At 43.0% G+C, this 21,245-nt stretch overlaps 1 protein-coding gene across 7 annotated transcripts in view; it reads right to left on the bottom strand.

Annotated features, from left to right (window-relative positions):
- TENM4 (teneurin transmembrane protein 4) overlaps positions 1-21,245 on the bottom strand; it is a 1,003,172-nt gene that overhangs the window by 107,170 nt on the left and 874,757 nt on the right. For all 7 annotated transcript variants that reach the window (XM_050940297.1, XM_050940246.1, XM_050940262.1 and 4 more), the window contains one exon: positions 10,024-10,240. In XM_050940297.1, coding sequence (XP_050796254.1) covers positions 10,024-10,240 — 217 coding nt within the window. The remainder of the gene's footprint in view (positions 1-10,023; positions 10,241-21,245) is intronic.

The raw sequence follows: 21,245 nt of genomic DNA, 5'->3' as shown, positions 1-21,245 counted from the left end.
TTTCCGTATCTTCCAGCTTTTTAAGAAGCACATTTGTCATACCAGCTCCTGTAGTATCATCAATGTCAATAAATTCTAGACAATGCTCTCTGACAGTCACCATTGCAGGGACATTTTCACTAGGTTCTATTGTTACAAAAGACACCATTAAAGTCATTTGTTCCGTATGGCTGATGTCAGGTGTGCAGTCCAGAATAATAGAATAATATCTTGCTGACTTCAGATCTGCCACAATCTTCTGTTTGACTTTTGTTGCCAGGAACTGTATGATCTCATTTTGAATTGCTTTCCAAGGTAGTGGTGTGTGTACATTTATTGGGCAGTGACTCTTCTTAGACGCTCCTGGAGTACAGCATCAAACTCCGCCATCAGCTCCACAATTTTAAGGAAGTTTCCACGGTTTGGCATACACAGCTGATCTGAAGTGCCACGCAGTGCTAGGTTTTGGGTAGCAAGCATTCTCACAATGGCCATGAGCCTTTTCAGAACATTTTGCCAGTAAAGAGTCTCTGATGCAATGTTCTCTTGATGCTGATCATCTATGGTGGCCTTTAACCTTAGTCTCATCTCAAGCTCTTTCCACCTATGGAATGATCTCTGATGATTTGCTGTCTCCTCATGGCATGCCAGATTTCTAGCCAGATTTTTCCAGGCCTTTGTTCCTGCAGAACGCAATGTGGCTGGAACATTAGACTGGAAGAGTTTGCAACCAAAACAGTATGCAGCATTCTGGGTTTTTGAGTACATAAGCCATGGCCTCTCCACTTTGTCACCTTTAGGGATTTCATGCCAGTAATGTGTTAGATGGAAACTTTCTATTTTCATTGTCTTTGGAGAATATGAAGTTTTTCACTTGCTGTGGCCCAGGCAGTACAATGAAGTCCCTCAGGCTACTCCACAAGTGGGTTCACAGTCCTGGATCATCTACACTTAAGGAACTAAACTCAGCAGCAGCTGTTTCTTGTGCCTCCACCACACTCTTCTCTGATCTACACTTTTCTTCAGGAATGTGTATGGTTACATCCATTTGAGATGGAGATATGGATGCTGCAGTAGCTATGTATCTCAGCAGAGCTCCTTCCTGCTTAGATAGAAAAGCTTCCTTTGCTTTCTTTCTTTTTCTGAATGCTACCCCAGAGGGGTGTTTTCTTCTTTCACTCATGACTGCTGTTCTGTGTCCGCTGTAGTGGCTCTCAACATTCAATTGACTGTGACAAATAAGCAGGCTGGTAACAGAGCCTGAGTGAGGGAAGATATCAGCATCTTAAGGGTCTAACTGGCTCCTACTACTTCAGTTGACTGCTCATTCTCCTCAAGGGGGTTCAGGGAAGCAGCAGGAAACAGGAAACTCCCTGAGAAGCTGGTGTTAATCAGTCCAGGCTCCTGGGGGTGCTAGAGAGGTACATAAGAGGGTCCCACCTCTCTCTCTCTCCTGGCAGCTCCTGCTGCTTTCTGTTATTCCCTCTCACCTTTTCTCCTGCCTGCCCTCCTTCCTCCAGCACAGCACTCCACCATCTCTGTGCATCTAGAGCAGAGAGAACACAGCACCAGCAGCAGACACAATTTTCTACACTCTGGGTCCTAGTGGCGCCCCACACAGTCTGGCACCTGAGGTGGCTGCCTCAGTTTGCCTCATGGTAAGGCCAACCCTGTTTCATACCCTAACAAATGTGATTCTACAAGACATTATTTCTATGAGAAATAACAACTTTATAGTGCAGTAAATCTAAGAAATGAATTATATGGTTATTCTTATGCCAAGTTTCATGAGGCTTGTGAAATCCAATTGTGGAAGAATTTGCTTACCTGATCTCACAGATATTATAATTAGTATTACTGACAGTTATTAGTAAGCTCTTAGAAAGCTCTGGCAAGGTGCTCAATGCTGTACAAGACACAAACTAAAGGCAGCTCCTGCTCACAGTCTGCACAAGACAGACCCAGTGATAGGAGGACTAAATGGGACACACAGAAGGATGAACACATTGTTTAAACATTGATGATGTAATTAGCTCACTTCTTGTGGGCATTGCAGAAAAAAGATTGTTAAACGATCTATAGGCATGTTTGCTAGCATTGTAATGATACAATTTTGAATTGTGGGACTTATGAAGAAAGTAGATCAAGGAAGTACATAGATTTTCATGGGAGGGGGTTGTACTAAAGCTACTTATTTATTACAGAAGTTTGAGCAGGTTTAAAAATCATTGCCATGTAAATGTCATAAACAAAATGACAATCATTAGAACAGTTAGCATGGTTTCTTTTTGTTCAGAGAAACATTATGGAGCCAGTAAATAATCAAATCTTCTTATTTAGCAGGGTATTACCATAAAACAGAGGGAGCCTCTTTAAACCATCCAGATGATGTTTCTGGCCATTTTATTAAATTGAATGGAACTACTGACTCTACTCATATTTATCAAACTAGGCATGCCTATTAAGCACTAATATTAAAAAATTGGATAGATGTGTGGAGATTTTTGCAGGCAAAAACACTTCCGAGTATTGAATAAATGGTAATCCGATATTTATTTGTCCTACACTTATTTTGCTGGGTATGTAATTGAAGCTCCCATATTTTCTTTGAACTACTCCTCTAGGTTTGAACTAGTTTTCTTTCCCTGTTGAAAGGCTATCAGTAGTTTACGAGCTACTAGCAGATGAGATCTTAATTCTTCATATCTTTGAATATACCCATTTCCATTAGGAAGCCCCAGGAGAATAACCAAAGGATCATGGGTAATAAGTATCCAATACTTTGTAATCTTTGGTTACAAATTGTATCTCAATACTCTCTACTGACTGGATATGTCCGTCATATCACAGGATTTGTTTTTGATGACTCTGTGAACATTCCATTCAATTAAGAAATCTGCAAATGGGCAAAGATCATGGTATGGATCGTTTTATCAAGGTTGTGGAAAGAAACTTACAAAAGGATTGGAACTTCATCCCTGTTTTCATGTACATGAATCCTTCTACTATCTGTGTATTTGCAGAAGCTTATGGCATAGAATTAGTTATACTGAAATTTAAAAATCACAATGGCATGAAATGTCACCATACTCTACATTTTTAAGTCAAAAGGAAGGCTGAAGTCAAAGGCACACACATTTATTGTCCTCTGGAGAGGAGAGAGGATTTTTTTAAAAGTACACACTATCTTTGCTTAAGAGGAATATTACCAAAGTAAAGGAAGCTATTTTGGTCCTTCTGACCTCTTTTTTGCTCTTTTCAGTTTCAGAAACAATGATCTTAGTTATTAAAGAGGCCACTTAAGCAGAAAGCAATAAAAGAAGGTGACAAGGAGATGGTGGAAAAACCTCTTGTATTTTCTGAAAACATAAAAATGTCTCCTTAATCTCAAGGTTATGGATGGGAAATTATTATCATCATTAATAAAATAATAATAATAATATGTAACATATTAGATACACCATGACCCTCCACTATGTACACTGAATAGATCTATATCAAGGTTTATTCAAACCTATTAATGATAATGATGCAGTTAAAGTAGATAAGGTATTCTTCAAACCCTGTCTTAAATAGTCTATACCAGGGATCAGCAACCTTTGGCACACGGCCCATCAGGGAAATATGGTGACATTTCATGCCATTGTGATTTTTAAATTTCAATATAACTGATTCAATGGATGGTTTGTTTACCTGCAGCGTCCGTAGATTCAGCCAATCGCAGCTCCCACTGGCTGCGGCAGCCATTCCAGGCCAATGGAGGCTTCAGGAAGCGGCATGGGCCAAGGGATGTGCTGGCCGCTGCTTCCCGCAGCTCCCATTGGCCTGGAACAGTGAACCGCGGTCAGTTGGAGCTGTGATCATCCGAAACTGCGGATGCTGCAGGTAAATAAACCGTCCTGGCCCACCAGCGGATTTTCCTGACAGGCCGTGTGCCAAAGGTTGCCGATCCCTAGTCTATAAAGAGTTGCTGTGCTCTGTTAACAGCTTCTGTGTTTCACCCAAGAGGTGGTTGTATTTCATTAGTTCTATCACATGGGTGCTATTCTACTACAGACCAACATACCCAGTTCTGACAAGTCATGGGCTTCCTGGAGCCAATCCAAAGCCACATGCTGGATCAGCTGACATCAGGGAAATTATCAGCAGAACCTCACAATCCTCTCTGTTGCATCCGTCTCCTGCAGATGGTAAAATTGACCTCAGGCAGAAGCCAGCTAGTGGATGCATTGCTGCATCATCACTTTGTTTTGTGTCCACATCAAGCTCTTCCAGAGGCAAAGAGGCCTAACTACAATATTTCAGATTAAAGCCAGAACAAGAAAAGGCTGTATGGAGATGCTATTACAACACAAGATTGTGAACTTGGGGACTGCATTAATCACCTCAGTTTCAGGTTCCTGTATCAGGCTTTATCCTGAGTGCTATAAAAGATGCATATTCTACCGCAGGATAACAAACCCCTGGGAGCTATTCCATAGTGAAAACACAGTGAAGGCAAGTCATATTAGTTTTACCACCAGGTAAAGTAAATCCCCTCCTCAGGCTAACTTTGCCTGGTTACCTCACAGTAAAACTAAAGCGCCTTGTCTTCGCTGTGCTTTTATCTCAAGATAGCTCCCCTGTGTTAGTCACACTCCTTCCCCCCAAATACACATTTTTTAACAGTGAAGACAAGGCCTATATGTTTGTCTGGGCAGCTTACCATCACCCGACATAGGGAGATATGGAGAAAGCAAACAAAAGCTCCCTTCCAAGGGTACTATGAAAGCACCATGCAGATCTACATTTTAAATCCCCAAGAACTGAGCTGAAAGGGTTAAACCAGGAGACTTGGACAGTATTATCTCACCAACCCTTCCACATTCTTTTGCTCTCTGGCCAGGATCAGCTGATTGGCTTTAGCTCTCGATAATGGATGAGGTAGGGTCTGATTGTGCAAAATAAAAACAATAATAATAAAAAAAGCATACACACTATATATTATAAAATACCAAACTGTTCCATTCATACAGTACCTTCCATCTCAAGAACTCAACACGCTTTTATAACCATTTACTAACTTGGCCTCAAACACTCCTCTAGGGAAGGTACATGTTGTTATCCTTATTCAATAGATGAGGAAACTGAGGCATAGAGCAGTGATGTGATTAGACTCAGGTTATATCAGGAATCAGTAGCAGAGCTGGAAAGAGAACCCAAGAAATTCTGATTTCCAGTCAGAATTTTAAACCATTGGACCTTCTTCCTTCCCTGTGTATTGGCTCTGGGGGGGGAGGGAAGAGGTCTCTCTGTAGCTAGTACCAGAGGCCAATCTTCACGAGGGCACTCGTACACAACACTGAGTTCTATTCCATAGGTCTTCTCCTTGTTTCCAGTTGCCCATATAATTATGCTGGATGCACAGAAAGTTAATTATACTGACAGCACAGTATCATGGCTTTACATGATAGTTGTGTAATAATCCATCAGGGGGTCAAAAGCAGATACTCTTTCAAAACACTCTGAGTTCTTTTAAAACACACTACAGAAAAAACTCTGTTCTATGCCTGACTTCCAGAGGTAGCTTAGTCCTATGCTGACACTTGATGTAGGAGACTCCATGGGCCATGAATTTAGACTACTGTCTGACACTGTCCCTCAAGAGAGAACAAGGATCTCAGGTGTCCCACTTGAAAGTCAACAACTTGACATCAGTGCATCAGTGCTACTCCTTACGGTGACGGACAACTAAGAACGGCTTAAAGATACAAAGCAAACAGCAAAAGTAAGTGGTTTTGAAATCAATACAAGAATGATCAAGTGGCAGAAGAGTACTTGTTATCTGCTCATCAAAATGATGCAAAAAGACATTCTGTGCATTCAGAATTTAATTTAGCTATTTGCTTTATCATCATAAACAATCATTTCAATATGGGTAGGGTTTTTTTTTTAACCCTGACAAGAATACTATATAATTGCTGGTATTTTGGAGAAGACACGGTCTTTACTTTTATCCACAGGGTTATTTATCACTGTCTTTTTTTCTCCCCCTTTTGCGGTGATGAGGTGGCTTGTCAGCTCAGCTTGTTCTTAAAAAGCTACAGTGTAATTCAATAATAAATTCACTCAAAGGCTAGCTGTCATGACATATTTGTTTATTTGTACTCCATTAGATGATCTGCACTGCTGTTCTTTCTAAAGGGTAGCGAAGCCGCATCTCTAAAGCCCAGGGGATGTATCGTATAGGTATTCTGTCATATATTTCATTCTGTTGCCACTTCTACACAGGCCATGTAGGAAATGCAAACGTACTGTGTTGATATAGTTCCACCAGGGATGATAAACACCTCCCTTCCAACAACAGCATTACATACAAACTCAAGCAATAAATAGACAGTGAGGGCTAGATTGTGGCTTTAGAAGCTGCTGTTGCATTAGTGGGAGGTCCCAGAGGGGCATCACACCAGCCACAGTGGCTGGAGGCATTCTCCCTACAGAGGAGAAAAGCAGGCAGGCAGAATGTCTTCTCCTGGGCGCTTAAGGCATGGACTGCACACAGAAACAGCAACTGCAGCACACGTTTAAAGGCCGCTGAGTGGACCCTCATCCCTGCTCTGACCCACTCCCCACCCTGTTCGATTCCCCCTGCTCTGCACTCCAGGGGTGCTAATCTTCCCCATGCAGGAGCCAAGTAACTCCTACTCCGAAATGGGAGTTACCTGGATAGTGCCGAAAGTAAAACAGGGGCCAGAATTCTGATCACTTACAGTGCAGTAGAGAGACTCACTGCACTCTCTTCCCACCCACCCCCGTTGTGCAGGCAGGTAAGACAGGCCAGGGGATGGACCTGGAAGGGAAAAAAGGAAATGGCTACATATATCATCACTTAGGAACAAATGCTACCCCCCTGACTCATGCCAAGCATTACTTTCCTTTGCAAGCAGTCTCACCGAGAGCAGCGAGATTATCTGCCTATCACACACTCCACACAAGCATTGGGGAAGATTCAAGAAGAATCTGTGTTCCATTTTCTGAATGTTAATGATAAATGGTGTGCATGTGTGTGTCCCCCGATTAGCCCTGTGGAGTGGAGCCCAGAGCACTTTACTGACCACGACCATTTCTCTGGGTAGGAATTACTGATAGTGCAGTGCTCAACAGCTGCCACCTCTGGGGTGTCAAGTGATAGCTTTAAACGGCACATAGCAACAGCCCCCAAAACGTCAGGACAGCGAGTATCCTGTTAGCTCAGAACACCCTCCCCTCCTGTGAAAAGTGTCATGGGATCTTAAATGACTGCAAGGGCTCAGGACCCGAGTTTTACATCTCGTCAGAATAACAGCACCTCCAGCAGCTCAGTGTCACAAGCATCCCTGATATTGTGCTGGGGCACTGGCCAAGCACCTGCTCAGAAGAAGTAGTACCGATCTACTGAGCCACTAACACCACTTTCTGAAGCACATAGGTTTTCCCTAGAGAGCTTCTATGCTAAGATCAAGGCTGTTTAACTTGTGCAATGTGATATGGCAGCTGGGGGTGGCATGTCTGCAGGCCATATTTATTGAAAATCACCCAGTGCTGATATTTAAAGAATAGTGAAATGTCATAAATAACTGATGTAATTGCAGAGCTCTCCATGATGAAAGTAGATTAAACAGGAAGGCCAATTTACTAGTTCCAATGTTATAAATGAAAAATAACCAGTTATGAAACCTGTCCCATTAATTTTAATCTTTGCATTCCCTGTTCTAGCAAAGGAAGCGCTTTACGTGCCAGGGATGTATGAAACCTCAGCCTTTTGGGTGGCAGATGTCTCTTTTGAGCTCACATCTTTCAACAGCAGGATATTTACATACTTGGAGATGAAATCCACTCCTGAGCAGAGAGGAGAGGCAGCCCAGAGCCTATGAACCATTTAAGCCCTGTTTTTAAGGACTTAAGTGGCACTTAAGCTGTAACACAGATCTTGTACTGGGGCACAGGAATGAATTTCACTCTCGTCATATCAGTACATTATTGGGCAGCTTCACCCACTATATGAATGGGTGACTTGAGTAATTCCTAGAATATCTGCTTGTTACTGAAAGCAGAGTAGGCTCTTAAAGAACACAAACAAACTGCACCGTAATATATGGACAGCAGAATCCGACAGTTTCTAGTACAATTTATTCCATGTTCTGGTACATGCTTTTTACTGCAATAACTAAGAATCCTGGTATCTGACAGCTGAGAATCTGCTAAACTAACACTCAGGCAAGAGTCTGCACTGTTTAGTATCCAATAATAAAATGTACAGTCTTGTGAAGACTGATAAAGATAACATTGTTTGTTACATAATGATTGCTTGGCTTTAATCCAAAGGCCTGTAGTTAGCCTTCTTGGGCTTGGCAAAGAGGTAAATCATGGACAAAGGCATATCAAGCAGACTCACTGACACTGATGTACTTCTAAGAGGCTCAGGTCTGAGGTCAGCTTCCAGGACCATTCTAGATGGTGAGTCACAGACGGTGGTGCGCATGGGATACTGAGGGCAATATCCTTTTGTCAGCTGATCCATGGAATAACCTTGGATCAGCTTCACCAGGGCCTGGGGTGGCTGTGGAATTACAAGTATTGAATTGGCCTGATGAGCATGCCAAATTAGGTGTTTACAATTCCAATGCATTTCCATGGCACAGCTACTTTCTCTGGGAAAGCTGAACATAAGGGATAATTACTTAGATTGAATCTAAACTCTGACACTGCCAAGTTTGATCAGAGATGTCCAGGACCCTTTCCATGATAGCTTCCGAAAGACAAAATTGAGAACATAGTGAATGATCACTGAATTATCAAGAATTCAGCAAGGCACTTAAGCATGTGCTTTACTGTAATGTAAGCACAAGTCGCCCCATGACTTCAGCAGAACTATTCATGTGCTTAAAGTTAGGCATGCACTTTGCTGATTTGGGGCATGAACTGCAGACGTGATTCGTGCTGCTCCCTACTTCTGATGATGATGATGATGATGATGAAAGTCTCAGCATTAAAAAACTTCAACCTACTTTCTGCCTTACTTTTTACATAAGAAATATCAGGCCTTCTCTATGCCACAGGACCTTTTCAGGCTCTTTGAAGGCCTTTAATAGTCATATGTAACATGAGGCTGTAACTCTAGTTACAACTCCTCCTCTCCGTAACTGAGATGGGAGGGGATGCAAGGTTTGCCAACTTGGGACTGCTGTTTTCAGTGCACTGCTGCAGAGCATTCTTGGAAAACTACATTCATTTGAACAAGGGAAGCCAAACCACAGACCAAGCTGCATTAGTGGCACTCACTCACTGGCTGCTTTGTGAAAAAAGCAACGTGGGCCATTTGCACAGGAAGGAAGTGTCTTATTCTCCTGCTTCCGGCCAGTGCACTGCTGTGGCAGAGCAAGCAGAAGCTTAAGTAAGTGACTGCAAAGGAACCTTGGTGCTAGAGAGCACATTCCAAGTGGGAAAACCACTTGCACCCAAGGTGGGGCATAGGCATGTAGTCTAAATGGAACGCACTTCTGATTAATTCTGAGGGCAACTGTGTGCTGTCTCAGAATCCCACAGGTGGATTCTGACCCATGCGATACACCCTGGGATAAATGTAAGATGGGAGATAAAAAGGTTTCCCAAGAAGGGCTGACTAATAAAGGAAACAGATGGACACAGAACGAACCAGGTCAATTAATTCCACTATTCTATAAAGATTAGCGCAGAAACCAAGTCTTACCATTAGAGGAAAGCTGAACAGAGAGGGTATGGATTTGACAGTACAGAAAAATGGCTTTGTCCCTTTAGTTTCTCTCTCTGTGTGTGCCTTACCCCTGGGAGGACCGTCAGCAGCTTTATATTAGTTATGAAATTCTTCAGATATCTATTTCCCATAGGCAGACATTTGGGATGGTAGTAATGACACAGTGTTTGTCTCCTGTATCCTTCTGCTGTTCTTTACTAGTATTTCATTGCACACAATTCCCCATTCCACCTCTGAGTGGGAACATAGGACCTGAGCTTTAATTCTTGTTTAGAATCCCCCCAAACACTTACCCTCCATCGAATGGATTCTCTCCCGGGATGACGTGTGTGCTGTCCTTGCCAATCAGGAACTTGATTCGATCATAGAAAGAGTGCAAGTTCTGTTGGGAAGTGGGGGTTTGAGTCTCCTGTATGATATCCAGTGGGTCAGGGGAGCCCAGGCACAGTGGGTTAACATGGCACAAAGGCTGTAAGCAGCAATCTGGGTCCATACAGTCCACCAAGCTATCTGCAGAAAGGAAAGGGAGATATGAGAGCAGCAGTGACAAGGTAAATAAAATAGAATATATGGAGCCATACCTAGCTCATAGAACTGGAAGAGACCCTGAACGGTCATTGAGTCCAGCCCCCTGCCTTCACTAGCAGGACCAAGTACTGATTTTGCCCCAGGTCCCTAAGTGGCCCCCTCAAGAATTGAACTCATAACCCTGGATTTAGGAGGCCAACGCTCCCTACTGAGCTATCCCTCCCCACCGTGAGACACAGCCAAGTGGCCAGAGCCCCTGCTTGTGGACTTTTATGAAGCTCTGCTGATTTCAATGGAGTGACACAGATTTACACCAGCTCAGGGTATGGCTTGTTGTTTTAAAAGCTATTTGAATTGAAAAGATGAAGCTCAAGATAGCAGATTTTTTTTTTAAAGGAGAACTGAAAATCTCAGGGGATTGATAATAGGATACAGATTTTTTCACCTCTCTCCTGGTCACCCTGTCAAATTCAGGCAGGCTGGTAGTGAGTGAAGGTTGTTACCATCTGATGGCTGTTCTTGGCTTATGTGAAATGAGTTTGGTGCCTCAGGCCTGTTCCCTAGCGACAGGAATCTAAACTGTAAACTTGACCCCCACCCCTCGTGCCATCAGTTCCATTCTCAGCAGACACACTCAGGCTAAGCAGGCACTGAGGCCCAGATCCTTAACTGGTGCAAATCACCATAGCACCATTGAAGTCAGTGGAGCCATCTGCTAAAGCTCCATGCTGGAAAGCTGAACTTAAAGGAGCGGTCCCTGTAAGATTCAGTGGTGGGGAAAGGGATAAAGCAGGCCTGCAAGGAGATGTGTGCTCAGCGTCTGCTTGTGCTGTACCTATTCTCTGAATCAACAGAGGGCTTCACGCTCCCCGGCTGTCAATCCTGTACCTTTCACCAGCACTCAATTTACGATAAAAATAGCACTAGCTGTCACATGCACGAGGAAAGTCTACTAAGCATATTTTACTAGAATTAAGTATTGTTGTTTGCCAAGTAACCATATGTGTAAACAGAAGCATCTATTTTCCACAGGACTCTTCCTCAATACGTTCTGTGATGCCACTGTTCATCACAAACATCTTGGTAATAAACAATGACAGGGAAGGAAATGCAAAGAAAAAGCACGATAGCTCTGTGGGGGTTTGGTGAAGCATTACGTTCAAAAATAAAAGTAGTTAGCACGCACTTGAGATGGACTCTTAAATCAGATTAAGAGACTAGACATTTGGGGCTTGGTTAATGGGATATGGAGCTCTTCGCTTCTAAGTCATCAGTTCAAATAAGGTAGTTTGATAGGGAATGAAAACTGTTACCATGTGATGGCTGCTCAGAGGCTTATGTGAAATGTACAGTGCTGTCAGACCAATCCCTAGAAGCGATCAGTATCAGCCAAACCACCCTCAATAGCTATTGTCCTATAGGCAGTCTCAGCACAGAGGCAAAAACTGAATGTGCATGGACAGTAAAACTGTCCCTCAGGTGGCAGGACAGAATATTTTCAATTTCTAAGAAATTATTGCAAAATAAACCAAATCAAATCAGCTTGCCTTTACTACACACCTTGTGTCACGGTCTGAGCCCAGATGCACAGACATAAATCAGGAGACAGTCCCGACTTAAAACAATTATTCCGAATTCACACCAGGGTAACTAGGAACAGAATCTGGCCGATTGTGTGTGCATGCGTGTGTGTGTGTGTGTGTGACAGAGAGATTTTAAAAAGTGGTCAGCATTGGCTAATTGCCATTGATATTAATGGGAGCACATTTAGGCCACCGCTGAGTGCTTCTGAAAATCCAATCTATTACCTCTCTTCCTGTCGGTACTTATCTCTCTCTCTATAACTCCTTCCAAATTGTCATGACAATGCACCAGGCACACACAAAATCTGCCCATCTGCCTTGTCTCATGATGAGTGATGATAATGACAAAAGTACTAATTATATTTTAGCTGCCCATCAAAAGAAGCAGATGATTGGGCTAGTAGGATTTTGCAAGGTTGAATCTCAGTTGGAATCTGAGACACAGTTTAAAAAATAAAGAACTGTGTAGCTCTAATATGCCTATCTATATCTAGCTTTTTAAAAAAAAACAAAAACCCACCCCATTACTGTAGAGATTACTGCTTCAAGTGAGATGACACCTTGTCATTTACTCCCACACATTAATAATGTTTTCTAAGGCTGCAGACACTGTAGTGAGAGGCTGGCAAACCTGCTGTACCATACCTTTTCATTACTCTGTCTTTATTTCAGACATGAGAGCTGCAGTTTGGGATTTGAAATTGTAAGATGGCAAGGAATTTCTGTCTTCACAGAAAGATGCAGGTGCATGTTTCAGGAGCAGATATATAGGAGACTATCTCGCATATGCAGGAATGCTGGGAACCCAGGCTACAGATTAGCCTAATACTTTTCAGTCCTGTGTTTTCTAAGTTTAGTATAACTACACCAAAGGATCTTGTCACTGACATCTTATAGTCCTTAAGTTCTCTGTGAGTTGAATGCAGATTTAGCTACTCAATTCTCATTGGCTTTAATGGAAGCTATAGTGCTAAACTTTTTTCAGCTTGGAAAATGTAGGACTGCTTGTGTCTGAGACGTCCCAAAGACCTGCAAGAGTTAAACTACAAACCAGATAATAAATAACGATGTTCAGCCACCCATCCAAGTATCTTCTGCTTTTGTTTTTTACTGTAAAAAAGCCCATCAGTTATCAAATGTGGTGTCTTTCAGTGATCAGTAAGAAGAAATAAATGATATTGCATACAGCTGTGTCTTCTCACATCCTGTGAGCTCTTACTTTCCCTGTCAAAGTCATAAGGATAAAGTGACATTTACAAAAAGCCCTCCCCACAAAGCAAGTTGCTCAGGGAGCTAAACAGATGAATAAAAACAAATTAAAATGCAATAAAAACCACGCTACAATAATCCAAAAGAGATGAAAACAAGTGAAGGGGTGCAGTATGACAAGAGAGGTAAAGAGAATCGGGGAAGAAGGTATTGACAAGGCCAGATGGGTCCTACTCCAAAACACCTTTGACACTTACAACCGCGGGAAGTGTTTTTTTAAAGGTGGGATGATGGACTGAGACAGAAATGAGTACTGCACCCTACAGTCTATTGCAGCAAAGACATGCTGACCTGAGAGGTATGACAGAATTCCTGACAGGTGGATGATGTAAGAGCATAAGTATCCGTCAGGGGGAGACTCAAGGAAGAGGTCTCAAATATGATCCATGGGCTTTAAAAACCAAGGATCCCAATTTAAAATCAGTCCACTGATGTAGGGGGCAGGATACACAGTGGCCATAATATGCCCCGGGTTGCACATATCAGTAAGTGAATTTGTTGCTGGATCCTGAACCACGTGCAGGGAATTACAGTAATCAAACCACAAGGCATGTGCTGTTGTTGAAAGGTTACCATCAGGTAATTAAAGTTGTAGCCTGTGGAGATTGTGACACCAACATTTTTCTACCACATCCACTACATGGTGCATCCCTTGGGGGAACAGCTTCAAAAGTAACCACAAGATTCTTCACCTGACTCTCCACCTTCAATGAATCCCTTCAACTAGGGGCAGACATGAAGGAGGAGCTATATTGCCAGAGGGACAATCTGCTCAGCAGCATGACTTCTGCTTTCCTGGTACTGAGATAGAAGCCGCTCCAAAGCATCCAGCTGGCGTTATTCTGAAACTTTAAGGCCAGAAGAGACCATGACAATCATCTAGCCCGATGTTCTGAATAACACAGGCCAGACAATTTTACCCAGTAATTCCTGCATTAAGCCCAGTTAATTTGCAGTTGAGCTACAATACATCTTTTAGAAAGCCATCTAGGATTGATTTAAAGACTTCAGTTGATGGAGGATCTACCTTGTTGGGAAGCTGTTCCGAACGGTTACTTGGACCACACACTCTTTGGGGGGCAGGGACTATCTTTTTATTGTCTTTATGCAGAGCCTAGCACCATGACTGGGGGTCAATACAAGCAATAATAATAATCAGAACAATCAACTTCACTGTTAAACACGTGTGCCTTATTTCCAGTTTGAGTCTGTCTAGCTTCAACTTCCAGCCATGCTGGTTTTAGCTATTCAGTGGAAATTTTCATCAAAGGGAGAATCGGGACTTACAAATAAAGATACACATAACCCTGCATTAGTTAGGCCACCAAGCTATTACTGTCTAGAAACGAGACAGGTGACAAAGAAGGGAGTGCTCCCCTCAGTACCTGCCAATTACAGAACCAGTTTCTCCTCTCTTGGTTTTCACACCTCAACTGCTAGAACAGGGCCTCATCCTCCCTGATTGAACTGACCTCGTTATCTCTAGCTTGCTTGCTAGCACACATATATATACCTGCCCCTGGATATTTCCATTACATGCATCTGAGGAAGTGGGTATTCACCCACGAAAGCTCATGCTCCAAAACGTCTGTTAGTCTATAAGGTGCCACAGGATTCTTTGCTTCTTTTACAGATCCAGACTAACACGGCTACCCTCTGATACTTGACAGCATACTATAGTGACACTTAAACCCATGTGTCTGCATACACCCCTTTCTCCATCTCACCCCACCGAGTCTTTACCCTGGGCGAGAGTGAGGGAGCATGCACAAAAAGGGGCCTGGACTCTGCAGAGCAAGATGTCTCAAAATGACAAGTGATTCTGGGTGCCTCAGTGATGGGATGCCAAACTCAAGACACCTGAAACAGGTTAGATTTTCAGGCGTTGGTGGCTCAGCACTTTCTTAAAATGAGGCCCCTGTAAGTGTTACAAACTGGGCACCCATAAATCGAGGTGCCCAAAACCATTAGTCACTTTTGAAAATGTAGGTCACCATGTTCAATGCGGATGACTATGCTAACCCTGTTCCTTATTTGCATCCCTGGGATAGCTTCCAGGTTATCTGGAGCACAGCCACCTTGCTTTCCCTACTGCTCACCATGCAAAGACTTACAGATTCAAAGCCACAAGTAATTTCCTTTTAAAAAATGTTTTGGGTGGTTTATAACAACAACATGGAATTCCCAGTCTGGACACCGACCTCCTTGGTGGCTAGCTGGATGGAGCATGTGCATACGCATGACGGGAGAATCCTGGATTTTGATGCCCTGCCCCTCCCTCCTAAGCATTCTGGAAGGGTTAGGCTGTTGAGCAAACAGAGATGCTTTGTGGCTATACAACATCGCCTATGAGCTTCCCTATCGGGACTCTGATTTCTCTCAAAGCCCTCTTTGCTGAGATGGGATTAAGAGCCACAGGCGCAAAGCTAGTCATTAACTTCTAGGAAATGAGCTGCCTGTTGGACATTATTGCTTACAGGGAGAGGCAAACTTTTCAATTTATTTCTCAACTTTGATAAATAAGTGTGAAGTATTTTCTCCCCAGTACTAAAACTATGTGTCACATTCACACCCACAAGTGCATCGCAGGGGAATTCATTGCAAGCAACAGTGGGCCTCCTCTTGAATTCTTTTGGTCACCTCAGTATTTGCTGGCTGTAAAGTGCTTGCAGGAGCAGCAGGACTCTGCTTCCCCTTTCAAGCCTCATGCAGCCTAGTGATTCATTTCTAAGGCCACGTCCAGACTAGGAATTAAAATCGATTTTAGATACGCAACTTCAGCTACGAGAATAACGTAGCTGAAGTCGAATTTCTAAAATCGAGGTACTCACCAGTCTGGACGGCGCGGCATCGATGTCCGCGGCTCTCCGCGTCGATTCCGGAACTCCGTTCGGATTGATGGAGTTCCGGAATCGATGTAAGCGCGCTCGGGGATCGATACACCGCGTCCAGACTAGACGCGATATATCGATCCCCGAGCAATCGATTTTAACCCGCCGATGCCGCGGGTTAGTCTGGACGAGGGCTAAGACTCTCCGCTTCAGCATTCAATGCCAGGATCAGAGTTTTATACAGAGGTAAAGGGCTAGTTTGAGAGACTGCTTCTGCAGTAAACAAGATCAGCTAGGAGCTAATAAAATTTCAAATTAGTTGTGACTTTTCATGGCCCCAGAATTGTGTTGGGTGATTTAATGGGCAGCGTCTTAGCTCGCCAGGATTGAATAATGGAGCATTTCTACAGAGCTATGGATGCTGCAACAAAAATCCGTCATGCTAACATCAACAAGCAGAATGCAAATAACCTTCAGCTAGAGGTGTTATGATGTGTTTAAGCAAACTATGATGAGTGCTGCATGTGGAATACTGTAATGGAACACACAGGTCATGGGAGAGGAGAGAACAGTATTTACACAGACTGAATATTTTGGAGCATGACTCCTCTAATACTAGCCAGCAACCAAGAAAACAGAGTCTTGAGGGTACAAGTTCCTGATGAACCCTGATATTGGCAGAATACACATGATACATCCAAGGCCCCATCCTGCTCCCACTGAAGACAATGGAACTTTTACTGCAGACCTTCAATGGGAGCAGTGCCTAAGAAAAACCTTTTGTAACATACTAAGCAACAAAAATCTGTTAGCCTTTCTAATGCAGTAAGAAGCATTCCCTTTGCCTGTACAAGAGTAAGAGGCACTCCTGTCTGTCCGTCACTCCATAGAATGACAGCATGACATTATCTGTTGCAATGATAATTATTTGCCCTGTAATGTTTTCAGATTTATTACTTGGACAGCAAAGAGATGGAGATTTTAACAGATGCACATCTGCGGCCAGAGTAAACACAGCTGATTATTCTTGCTGCTTCGCAGCTTCATATATTTTATGACCAGAAGGAACCATTATGATCATGTAGTCTGACCTCCTGCACAGCACAGGCCAAAGAAATTCATGCCTGTGTAGAGGGCCAGCACAAAGCTTACACCTCTGGGACTTAAGCAGCCAATAGGTTTTGAGCTGGAGCTCTGTGCTGAGCCGAATTTCACCTACAAGCACTAGTCAGTGTACACGTTGCTGCATCTTGCCCTATACTAGAATGATCTTGCAAAAATGGTCAGGAGTCAAAGAAGACTCAACACAAATGTAATAGAAAGATGGACAGGGGGGCCATTCCTTCCTGAGCAACCACTTCATCTTATTATTGTAACCTTTGTTCTTCCCCTCCCTCCCCACCTGCCCTATTTTTATTTTGTCTGTTTATGTCCTAAGTTAGATTCCAAACTCTTTGAGAACAGTACTAAGTCTTTACTTCCTTCTTTGAAATGCCCAGTACACATGTATGGGCTCAAAAGAATAATCAATCATTATTTGTATTATAGCATAAGAACAGCCATACTGGGTCAGACCAAATGTCCATCTAGCCCAGTACCCTGTCTTCTGACAGTGGCCAATGCCAGGTGCCCCAGAGGGAATGAACAGAACAGGTAATCATCAAGTGATCCAGGCCCTATCGCCCATTCCTAGCTTCTGGAAAACAGAGGCCAGGAACACCATCAGCATCTAGAATCTATGAAACAGCAAGAATAATAAGCTGCGTTAACTCCCTCCAGATGTACCTCTTTCAGAGGATCAGAGCCTCATTGTGGTAGGTGCTGTACAGGCAGGTTATAAAAAAAGACAACCCCTACTCCAGAGAGCTCACACTCTTGCTTATCACAGCACATGAATGAGACAGTGAAGTGGGATGGAAGGGGGAGGAGGGTTAACCATAAATATTTGTTGCCAGGGTTGCTTTAACTGCCTATAATATAAAGATGATAATGAGGGTCACCCTGTCTAGCTATCCTTATCCTCCAATTTCCTCTTTGCAATGGAAGTGGTGGTGGTGAGGTCATATGAACACGAGATCTCTTCATTTCTTCAACTGAGGCTTGTCTAGAGAAGATGCACCCCTTCCTTTGCCTTGTTCTGCCTCGCTACAGTGTCATTATGTCTTCTTTCTGAGGTAGAGACAAGTGCTGTTCTATGAATCTGCCAGCAAGAGGCATTTTGGTAAGGCCCAGCCATCAGATGTGAAGTGAGACAACCAAGGTCACTCCAAGATCGCCAATTCCCTGGCTTCAACACAGCTGCTATGGAGATGGCTCAGTGACATCCATTTCTGAGTCTCCTGATGTATGGCTCCACATCACACTCGCACATTCCCCAAGATGACTGCCTAGTGCAAATGCTGCACAACGGGTGCTGTCCCACCCACCAGAGTGTCATAGGAGAAATGAACCCCCTGAAAATATGAACTAGTGATTCTGCTCTCTTACTGGAGGGAAGGGTGACTAACAGCCCTCCTCAAAGACAAAGAAAGAAAAGTCAATAATTTATAACAAATCACAGTGTAACAGCTGTTAGATCTTTTCAGGGAAAGCTTGCCGTTTCCTCCTCTCTTTAGCAGTCTGTGGTTCTTCCAAGATGACCCTGTTGTCTGATTGGACGTGTTCGTGATGATAAATGTTAATTTATGATGGCTGTTTTCCCAGGTGTGTTCAGATTTTAATACTTCCCTTAGCCTTTGTAAATTTAGCTAGCACATTACTGTATCATTTTTATGGGATCAGGGAATTGGAAAGTTCCCCTACCATGTCCAGGAGACAATATTCTTGTGCTATAAAAGCCTTGCATGCATTAAGTAAATGTTCTAAACAGCATGCAGGAAACAAAAAAATCTGAAATCACTAAGCACTGCAAAGCATCCATCACTTTGTCCACCTCCAACATATTTGTTTTGGGATTCTGTCAGTTTCTTTACCCCCTTCCTTTAAAATCCTGCCATTATTTTCCCTTCTGGCCTTACATACTGCAAAAATACATTTAGTTCTCATACTAGCTCTCCAAAGAGAACACTTTCATCCTCAAAGTAAAGCAGGGAGGATGGTAAAAAAAGGTGCCAGATTCCTCCTGGTGGAAGAGCATAAAGCACTTGAGTTCCCTTCTTCTGATCATTACATATTCTTCAGCCTGCCAAAGGGCTTCCACACCCTCTGAAGGGGGCAAACAGAGTGATCAATGGAGGAAGCTTGCCTAGCTCTGAAGTTAGTGGACCGTGGTGAAGTCAATACAACAATGTATATTGCTGAGACCCTGGCTCTAGAATTTACATCTAAGGGGGGCAGAGTGTTGGAGCATCAACTCTGGTATCCTGTGTCAGCAATGGCTCATTCCAGATGCCTCAGAGAAAGGCAAAAATGCAAAATGCAATAGCTCAATTGTTTGGTGCACTGCAGTTTAAAAAAGGAGAAAATCTTGTTCTGCTGGATGGGGGTTGGAGGAAAGGGAGGCAGGATTGTGTTTTCAGGTTGCGAGCTCTTGGGTAAGAACTAGTTGAGTATGGAATTGCATTTGGAAAAACAAAGAGGTGGTCCTGCGTACTCTGGAACTCTGCATTCTTACTTGGCTACACTGCGCTAGGGTCTCATGAATAAGACAAACTGAGGACAGAGGAATTGTTGCAGAAGAGAGAGAATCATATGTTGCTTTTTTCACGTCTCCTGAGAAAAACACCATGCTGATATGGCAGCCCCACTGATACGGAGAAGGCATTTGAGAAAAGAAGGTCAGCAGGCTGCTTCTGTGTGCTAAACCATGGGATGGGCCTGGGTTACTTTAGTTGGAGGAGGATACTTTTAAAATGTCCTGCAGATTCCATAATCACTACGGAGTGCCTTTCAGATCTGTTTAAACCGAGATCCCACACTAGTGTGCTTGGAACTTGTGCAGGAGACTCTGACACATTTATCTCTCATTCATATGAAGTTTGAGACATAATATTATAAATAAAATTTTATATTTACAGAACGTTCTTCATCTCCTTTCTGCATTTTAAGTGCGCTACACTGAAATCATTTTGTCCACCATTCTCTGGATGAGAACACAATAGCTATTTAACACCCCACAGCCAGGCTGCATAATACTTTAAAACAAGGAAAAATTCTGTATGCAACTGAAATTGTGAGAGGAATGCCAGTAGGAAGATATAATCATCAAAGTAGAAATTAGGAAAGGAGAATGGGGAATAACAGCTCCTTACCAAAAATATTATGGGATCCTTAAAATACCATAAATGGTCAGGACCTTGATTTTACCTCTTTCTTAACTGCATCTATTTGTCCCTTACTGGGAAACTGGTTAAATATTGACTCAAAAGACAACCACTTTCCAGATAATCCTTGAGGGGGGCATTCAGGGAACGGGGTTTAAAAAAAAAACTATCTGGGGATTTGTCCTGCGTTGAGCAGGGGGTTGGACCAGATGATCTCCTGAGGTCCCTTCCAACCCTGATATTCTATGATTCTGTGATAACCGGCACCTCTACTTGCAGACCCTAGAATCCTCCTTTCCCAGGTACTGACCTAGCTTCCTCAGATAAAGTCAGGACCAGTGATGAAACCCTCAACGCAAAGTTAACACATGAATTGGACAGAAATTTTGGCAAAAAAAAGATTTCCAGCTTAATATTGATAGTTCTCCTAAGAACTCAGGGCACTGGAAGATGCTTAGACAATAAAATTGCTCAACTAGTCAAACATTTCTAAAGCTCCAGCTGTTAATACAGAGTGTTCGTGCAGGGGGAAAGCTTCCCCAAAATAGATTGCTGATGCAGTTTTCCTAACATGCAGCATGTCTGCGAGTTGGGTAGGATATTCCCCCAGATTCAATCCCTGACAGAGGTGATTGCTGGTAGGAAATCTATTTTCCAGGAAGGTAATGGCACCTATATTCTCCCTTAAGGCTCAAGGTTTTACGAGGGCCTTTAAATCAATTTCCAGGTCCTATCATGGGGCAATTAGTTTCCTTGGCTACTTAAGGCTTCAGGTCTGCACTGTTATAAGCATGTGGGTTGCAGCAGAGCGGCCAATGTCCGCACTCCTGATATAGAGAGGTTATGTAACACAGAACAATGGCAAGAGAGTCATTCTAGGATCTTCCTCTCTGTGCACATTTTTAGAAAACTTCTGCAGTTTGTTGTAAGAAATTTTGTGACTCCTTTGGTGCAGCCTGCAAAACCCTTGTAACCTGAACTGCTCTGGATTGTTAAAGGTGAATCATTTTCTGCTGTTTTCCCTGTAATGACCCTGGAATAA

The sequence above is a fragment of the Gopherus flavomarginatus genome, chromosome 1, assembly GCF_025201925.1.
Source record: "Gopherus flavomarginatus isolate rGopFla2 chromosome 1, rGopFla2.mat.asm, whole genome shotgun sequence".
NCBI lineage: Eukaryota > Metazoa > Chordata > Testudines > Testudinidae > Gopherus > Gopherus flavomarginatus.
The sequence above is the reverse complement of the archived record's forward strand: the minus strand, read 5'-3'. Positions and strand labels throughout refer to the sequence as shown.